At 48.1% G+C, this 9,032-nt stretch overlaps 1 protein-coding gene across 6 annotated transcripts in view; it reads right to left on the reverse strand.

The window, feature by feature from the left end:
- The window catches only part of asap1b (ArfGAP with SH3 domain, ankyrin repeat and PH domain 1b), a 33,904-nt gene extending 25,206 nt beyond the window's left edge, over nucleotides 1-8,698 (reverse strand). For 5 of the 6 annotated variants that reach the window (XR_013454117.1, XR_013454116.1, XM_040167488.2 and 2 more), the window contains exon 1: nucleotides 7,810-8,695. Coding sequence is in view for 4 of the 6 variants with exons in the window: in XM_040167488.2 (XP_040023422.2) it covers nucleotides 7,810-7,935 (126 nt within the window). In the remaining 2 variants the exon portion in view is untranslated. Of the gene's footprint in view, nucleotides 1-7,809 lie in introns of all 6 variants that reach the window. The other variant, XM_078095993.1, reaches the window with a different exon arrangement.
- Between the last annotated feature and the right edge of the window lie 334 nt (nucleotides 8,699-9,032).

The raw sequence follows: 9,032 nt of genomic DNA on the forward strand, positions 1-9,032 counted from the left end.
GTGACCGATGTGATGCCACCGAAATAGACAATAAAATGAGAGGGATCCAGTGAGACTACGTCTTCTTGGGGGTCACCGAACATCGATTCAGCGTGACATTTTTCTGGAGAAGAGGGTTGAAAAGCAGATGTTTTCACCTCCTCGCACTGGAGCTGAATATTTCTAGTGGGGGGGGGGGATCAACGGCAATAATGAAGTAACCAATTGGCCCCATGCTGATGCATATTCTGTCCGATAGTACAAGACCATTAATGTCTAAACCAAATCTAATTCCAATTCACCCAAGAGCGGAATCAAAATGTCATCGTGTGAGCTATGCTAGTTAATGATGTCATCGTGTGAGCTGTGCTAGTTAATGATGTCATCGTGTGAGCTGTGCTAGTTAATGATGTCATCGTGTGAGCTGTGCTAGTTAATGATGTCATTGCTGGCTTGCGTGCTGGATCCCCACAGGTTTTTTTTAAATAACGCTGCCGAGATGAATCATATCAATGATAATTGTGTTACTTTTGACAAGCTGTATAGGACACCGACTGATGCTACACCGAACTGAAGAAAATAAAACCCTGCTAAGTGAGTCGCTGGCAGTTTAAGCACGATAACTGCTCCAACTCAGTGGAATCTATCGCACGGGTCTCCGCCCGCTGATGCCATCGCCCGCTTAGAGGAGTCAATATGTCAGAGATTACTGCGGTCAGTCAGGCCATCAGAGCTGCGTGGGAGTCTGTGGAGAGGGGTGGGGGGGAGGGAGGCACATGGTCGGATGCAGCACAGGCGACGAGGACGCCTGCAACCCAACACGCTTGTGTGAGGCCGGCGATGAAAAAAAAAAAAAAAAAAGCATGTCCAGCCGAGCACACGGCGGTGTTGCATTCACACCTCGTTTGACGACTTCCCTCCACTCGCCCACTTTCAGCCCACCACTTCTTTCCAGCGATGTGCAGGTTTCGTCACGGTCGCGGCCACACGCTGCTGCATTTCGACTGCGCTCGGCCCACATCGATGAAGCGGCGTTCTTGTGTCAGCGGCGTGTTTAGGAAGTCTAAATGGCAGGAAGTCCAAGACGGTGATTACAAAATATATATATATTTACAAACAGATGACTAAGCGTTCTGTTTGGTTCCTGAGAGATACGAAACCGAAAAACGCACAGTTTGGAGTCTGGGATGTATAAGAACACAAGTATAAGAAACAGATCTGTTGGCCACGGTTTTGATTTATCATTTGGTCCTCAAAATACCAAATAATGTCAAATATATTCAGTTAAAAATAGGAAACACGGCAGATTCCAACAGTTGAGAAGCTGCAAATAGAGAATGTTTAAATCGAGTTGAGTCACTGACAAATCATCAAAACGCCTGATACCGAACAACAACAGACAATTTATTATGTTTCCTGAACAAACAAATCAAGAACAGTGCTTTCGATACGAGACCCGCGGCCCTCGTCTTTCACTCGCGACCACAGTTCACTTAGTAGCTCTGCAGCTTTCACTCACACAACGAGAGCTTCCTCTGCAGATGCAGATGCTTTGGTTTCAAAGTTGCCGTAGTGGAACGACTTTCCATTCACACATTGAGAATATACCTTGCGTAGCTAGCGTAGCATGGACCTGCTGACTAGTTAATGATGCGCTTCGGACGGTTTATAAACAGAATGAATCGGTTATCTGAAAAAACAATAGAGGCATCAATTGCAGCTTGGCGCTAGTGTGTGGACCTTGAAGTGAGATGTTGGCGTGTGTTTTGTTGCAGTGTTGTCTTACTGTTAATAAGTAAACGCATAACAAACAATGAGAAAATCTCATTGTATCAACACAAAGTCGTCCCTAACAAAGCCACAGTTTACCAAGGGAAAACTTAACTAAACCACATGTTTATCTCTAATCTTCCACTCGTTGATCAGCCGCTCGCACTGTAAATCTCTAGGTGTGACGCCAAAGAATGTGCTGCCCTGATAAAAGCGCGCAATCAGAAGCAATACGCTTGCAGCCTCGGAGCAACGCCGCTGCACCGCCGCTCGGCCAAAAGCCGTCACGGCAGTCATTTTTCTGCAGAGAAGTCTCGGATTTCACACTTTGTGGGACTCTCGCCGGGTTAGAGACCAACCGATTCCCAAACCACAGGTGTGTCCGCTCCCCACGGGCCGTTTGGATGTTCAGATTATTCTGAGCCCGGATTTGTGTAGCTAGATTGTGTATCGCTGCTGGCATGGCTCATCTATACCGTCCTGCGAGGAAATCAATAATGCTTCACTTTAATAAAAGACAGTGACCTGCTTAACGGAATAATCAAATGAATACCTAATTGTGAAAATAACGAGAGGTATTTGCATGAGACTATATTGCTGTCGTCACGGCAACCTAACCGCAGCGGCCCGGATGGCACAGATTAAAATGGCTGTTGATAGAGGAAGACTTTCACACCATCCATGTGTGTGCGAGGAAGGCCGCAGGACAGATGTGAACACTGACCCACTCTCCCTCGCCCTAATCCGGGGGAGCGCAGGAGGGGGCGGGGGGAGGGAGGGGAGGGGGCGGGGTCTGGTCCGGGGCTTATCCGCCGCCGGCTAATAGCCCTTGATGATATACGCAGTGCAGCTGTGGCAGGAAGGTAGGCCAACAGCTGTGGCCCACGGACCGATTATCAGATTTCAGCCACAGACGGCGAACAAGCAACACAACGGAATCTCCCCTCCTGCTGCGGGAGACGGAACAAATTAGAAAATGAGGTTTTGTTGGCATTTACGGAGAGAGATTTAAAGGAACATTCACACCCCCGTCCTCCCCCCAGAGATGGTCTTTTATTAAATTCACTAACGAAGCACTGTACAATATCAGATGACAACAAGTGACAAGTAACTGACGACGTGCGCTAGTGGCCAAGCTAACAAGCTAACAGGATAAATAAAGCTCTTCAATCTCCCGCTAATTAGTTGCTAGAACAAAGAGGCAAACAAAGAGCAGTTTGCCCATTGAAATTCTACCAAAGCTTTGACGATTTCGGCCTTTTTGACTTCCTTTACTGTCTTTTCTTTCCATTTCCTTCACTTTTAACTTGTGTGGTCAATAAGCATCACTTGACCCTCGTATAATAACTCCATTGATATCGCCAACGCTTCCAGGCAAAGGACTGGATGACTGGAGAAACTACTCAAGTTGTGAGTTTTTCTGAACTATCTGAGGTCTGAACTTCTTCTCTAAACATATGACAGAAAAAAGTCAGTTTTACTGCTTTACTGATATGACTGTATATAAAACAGGTTAACGATCCACCGGGTCAAAAGTCTTGACTTTATCAACAAAATATGCAAGAAAAGGTCCCAGCACTGGTGTGACTGTTGTCTGTGAAACACCATTCAGTGAGCGCTGATGAATGTTTAACGTTTTTTTTCTCTTCCCGGTTCAGTTTAACTGGAACAAGATGTCATGTGAGGAACGGAGCCATGGGACGAAAAGCGCTCCCATTCGCTCACACTGTACGAGTCACTGGGTTCGTTGACTCGGGGGACAAATGATGGATCACAAAAAGCCAAATCGTCATTAATTATTGAATCTGACACAGCTGTGCTCTTCAGTTGCAGATGTTGGTGGAGGGAGCCTTAAATAACCAGCACTCAGTTGTGTTATGTCAAGCTAAGTATAACTTCCTCGTACTTTTGAATTATTCATATTTGTTGCCTTATTTTAGGCATGGGGGGGGGGGTAAAGACCCAACATAGCACAGGTTTCTACCACCACACATACGTGTGCATCTCCTGAATTATATCAGGGACTGATCTGCGTTGGTTGGACCTCTTGAGACGATGGTACCAGCCATGTCTCGCTAGCTAGTCAAGGACGTTAAATAAGGCTCTGAAGGTCGTCCAAATATGGCCGAGGGAAAAAGTGGCGTGGCCGTATTCACTGGGGTCCCTTGACCTGGTTTAGGAGAACTCGACGCACGGGGCTGAGCTTCATCGCAAATGAATTCAGAAGATGCACAAGGCTGCTACACCCCCCCCCCCCAAAAAAAAACGGACCAACAAATGGCTAGAGACGGGTGGTGCGGGGGAGGTGAACCAGCTTTCGGGTCGGCCTTGTACTCCTTTTCCTTGGCGCTTTGCTGGCTTTTGCAGCAGCACATCTGCAGTTCTGCACACGTGTCCCATCGACGTCTTCAACAGTCTCACATTCCCAACGGAGACGAGCTTCCCCCAAAACGAGGCATGCAGTTTGACTGGAATGACACTTCCTCATAAATTGATGAGAATACACTTTATAGCTTCTCAAAGCATGAAAGGAATGTCAAGTCCCTCCCTGGCAACATTCATGGGACATTTTATGGACCAGATCTTTTGCGATCTTTGAATAACTCTTTGGCGACCTCAGGCCGCGACAAGCGCAGTGGTTTGGAAATAAAACTTCTCATTCAGCTTCTTTCTCCCCCCCCCCCACTAAACACAGGACGGCATCAAAAGCGTCGCGAGCTGTCTGAAAAGGCCGTTACATAAATATAAAAAAAGTATGAAAGGCCTGCGCCTATTAGGTGGAGCACGGCCATGTTTGAATAGAACGATGCCGTCTTTCGGGCCCGCGTGACGCGCTCAAAAGGAAAGCCGAGGCAGAGAGGGTTTCCCTTGTGGAGAGGGAGACAATGCACGGCCCGCGGGGGGACGGCAAGCGCCTGCTGCTGATATTAACTCGTATCAAGAGGAGGAGTGAAACGTTGGGACATTTTCAGACTATCAAAAGTCAGATTTGACGCTTTGCTGTCGCGTCCGAGCTCTTTCATCGTCAATGTGTCTGATGCTTATTTCCGCTTTGTATCATTAACTCCATCAGTGTTAGAAAATTCTGAAAAAAGTGAGAGGCTTTGCAAGTCTCCTTATGTTTGACCAAGTTTTCAGTTTACGAAAACATAAAAGAGAAAAAGCAATAAATTACATCCTGACATATGTTATGTATTGAGGTTAATCTATAACTTTATGTAGCATATTAAGTTAGAAGGCAATACAAACCGTATGCTCTGAAGATTAAAAAGAGGATTATCAGGCATTTATATTACAAATATAATTTGTTTGTGTACATTTGGATGTAAGCTGCCAGGCAACCAGGGACAATAACAACAGAAGCTGCCAAGATGAACATCAATACTAAAGTCTTGACACATGAAACATTGAAAGAGGTTTTGTCAGCATTGTGGATTTGGTGCCAAAAATGTTAAGATTGTGATCCGTTGTGGATGGCCCTCAAGAAATGGTCAGAGGGTCACAAAAACAAAAAGAGTTTCCCCTGGTTAGCCAAAATGCTCATGGCGATCTGCCAACCGAAGTGCCAGGAGCTTGAATTGACAAACAATAACCATGGCAACAGGCTGAGGAGCTGATAAGAACCAACAACATCGTCTGTCTGCTTCCATCAGGAGATCTTTTTGTGGATCCAGTTTCAATGGTCAAATCTCTGGAATCGGGATGAACAAATGAGGATTACCATGAACAACTTCCCCCCCAAAAACAAAAACACTGATTTCTGGGAACTGCAGAGAAAAAAAAAACTAAATAAAGAAAGAAAATCCCCACAAAATGACTGCTTAGCACTAAAGATGACACCGAAATAAAACCCACGACACAAACCAACACGGCTTCGGCACGGCCGACCACCCACACACACACCCACACACCCACACACAACGGGCCAAATGGTTATTATTGAGATCTTCTCCACCCACTGGGCTGCTCATTGTTTCCCACAATGCCGCAGTGATCCAGCTCTCAAACCGTCAACGCCCAACAGTTACGGGGCAGAGGACGGGGACTCAATACGTCGGTGTCATTAAGGCACTGATCAACAATAACAAAATACCCCCGAAAACTTTTATTTAAAACATTTATTTTCTTATTTTCTTTTCTGCACCGCCAGACAACTGGCAGCATCCTGCAGGTGCACTCGCCAACCTCCAGTTGCGGCATTAAATATTCACGCAGAACCGTTGCATAATTCACCTTGTCAACACACACCGAGGATGTGACTTTGGGGAGAAAGTCGCAGCTCAGCAGAATCCGGGGACATTCTGAAACAAACTCCTCTTCACGCAATTCGACGCCGAGGGCGGTTTGACTTCCCTGCAGCGGCGTGCGTGACGCAACGGAGGCCTTGCATGTCTGTGCGGGGATCAAACGTGGGAAGCAGAGTTTATTAAACACACGCTAATCCCACCGTTTTAATCCCTGGGCCGGCTGTCTGCTCGTGTGTTGGCCGTCCGATGGGTGTTTCCCAGTTTGAGTTACTCGACAGGCCGACTCTCCTCGCCAGGATAGGTTTTCCCCGTGGGGAGGGGGGAGGGGGGGGCATCTTGCCTCTGTTTAGAAAATAAAAAACACACAGAAGAGCGCGACGCTCGCTCGCTCCCCGGGGGTGGGGGACCGGCAACGCTGGTCGGCCCGGTCACGTGATCACCGCAGAAAAAGAATTCCAGTGCGGCTGCCCGGAGCCCAGGCGCACATGGCGGCCCATTTCCAAACAGATGTTTTTCGTTTGCGCCGCTGCAGTCTCTGGGTTCAGAGGCGCGGAGCCAGGGGGGTGATTCATGAGCCCGCTCCCTCGTTACAGTCAGCAGACACCGAGTGCCGAGAATAAACGCGGCCCCGGTCCAGCCTCTGGTCGATTTTTCCTTTATTTTACTTAATCGTCGAGATATAATAGGGCTGTAAAAGATAGATGGATGGCACGGCCGGTTTGTAGGAGTGTCTGTTAGGACGTGGAGGGGAGGACTCGGCCCGGGCCGCTTCCTTTAAACAAACATATCTGGTTTGTGTCCTGCTCCTCCTGATGTTTACATGTGAACTCTTTAGCCACAAGTGAACCTTGGTTACTCACTTGTTCCTGCTGCGCATGACAGATCACACTTAAATGCCGTGAGTCTGAAGTCACTCACGTCTGCAGCCAAATACGCTGGAACTGGGAAATGAGGTCACGTTTTGGCGTTAACCGGACAACGAGGAAGGTGTGCGCCACCCTGGTTTGATGCTCCATTTACATCCTAGCAGGAAAGGATGCCAATGGGGGGGTGGGGGGGGGTGACATTCACATTTACACAAAAACCCACCTGCCTGGCCCGATTTCCCCTCTCACGCGCACACACACACATGATCAGAGGTGACACAGCATCATGGAGTGGGACTCTGGGTGCATATTTCTGCATGGCACCTCCCTTTTGAGAATAAACATTTCATCTCGGTGAGGGGGGGGGGTTGCAATCTGGCCGACGTGAGAGCGGCCAGCGCTCTATAGTCCTGAAACGGTTAAACCCAGATGTGACTGCCAGTGACGGGTGAAGGTCTTTCTCTCTCTCGGTGTGTCACACATGCACGCTGCTCCGGGCCCTGGCAGCACGCTCTGAAGCAGCCAGTTATGTAAGAGTGAACACGGAGAGCTACAGGCCCGAGTGCACATCCTCCCGTTCCCTACGCCACCGAAGCCATCCACCCCCTCTACTATTACTCCACATCTCTGGTGAGAAAGAGCAGCGGATTCACAAGAGGAGAGGTCATTAAACACCCACGCGTGTACCTGAAAAATGTCCATTTTTCTGCAACTGCAACAGGTGCAATTATTTGACTCTCTGCCGGGCAGAAGTGCAACACAGGAACACATCCGGGCCTCTATAGTGGCATCGCAGAATGCTTCCAGATACCACCAGTTGAATTGTTTTGCAGGTGCATCAACTGCATGCCACAGCGTTTAACCCTGTTGAATGTGCATTTTGAATAGAACAACGGTGTATTTGGGTTAATCATCCATCCATCCATCATCAGAGGCGGCGGCCTTACCTCTTCCAGCACATTCACGGAGTTCCTGCAGCTCTGCAGCCGGGTGGTGAAGCTGGACGTGGTGGGGGAATTGTAATCCTCTGTCGTCTCCGAGAGAAACTCGGACACCGATATTTGATCCGGCATCCTTTAACCGGGGAGGCGGGCAGGGAGAGGTGCAGGAGGAGGGTGGTGGTGGTGGTGGTGGTGGAGGGGGGTGTAGGGGAGGTGAGGGACGGGGGTGGGAGGGTGTGGGGTGGGGGGGGGGGGATGCCCACGGGAGGGTTGGCGATGAATGCTCAGAAAGCCAAAAACATGTACGATTTAAAAACACAGAAGAAGAAGAAGAAGAAGAAGAAGAAGGAGGAGGAGGAGAAGAAGAAGAAGAAGATGGGGGAAGCAGTGGGAGTCTGGCGAGAGCCGATGGAAGCGGAATGCCGATTTTCTTCTCTTTTTTTTTTTTTTTTTTTTTAGCTCGCGGAACTGTGATGAAGTATCGAGATGATTAAGACGCGTCTTCTCGAATGACTTCGCTGTTCGCCGGGGAGGGGGTCACGGGGGGAATAAACTGAATTTCTGCGGGCTACGTTCCCCTTCGCGACGCGTTTATAAATAGTGTCACTGCGCGTCGGGTTAAACCTCGCAGGGAAAAACGGCGTAAAGAATAGCGGATGCCCTCATTATGGTCTACAGATGTTTAATAAACCGCCTGTCGTCAAACAGCGCCCCGTTACCAGCCTCCGTTCAGGATTTATCATAGTCCATGGGTCTGTCGAGGTCGTCTGTCAATGCAGCGGGGTCCGGTCCTCCTTTCTTCAGCCGTAGTTTTTTATAACGATAAACGCTGCCGCAGACATTCACCGCCGCTCTCTCCTGCTCGGCCGCGCTGGAGCTTCTCGGAGCTAGTGTCAAGCTAGCTGGAAAGAACCATCCCATTTCCGGAACGATGTTTTTCAAAATAAATCGCGGCGGATCGTCAAATTGAAGGCGGAATGTCTCGCGAGTATGGACTTAATCATTTACAATAATAGCAATACAACCCTTCTGATATTCTGTAGGCTGGAACCTGGGACGTATTAGTATTACTAGAATTAGCCGATAGTTTCATACATGTATTGAACATGATTTGGTTTTATTGTACAATCATTATTTGAGTATATTTTGATAAAATAATAGAAATGTTGGAGCTAGTGGTGACATATAATCAAACAATGATCATAATGTGAAGTTTTCTTTCACAGAAA

This window comes from Gasterosteus aculeatus, chromosome 21, assembly GCF_964276395.1.
Source record: "Gasterosteus aculeatus chromosome 21, fGasAcu3.hap1.1, whole genome shotgun sequence".
NCBI classification, from domain to species: domain Eukaryota; kingdom Metazoa; phylum Chordata; class Actinopteri; order Perciformes; family Gasterosteidae; genus Gasterosteus; species Gasterosteus aculeatus.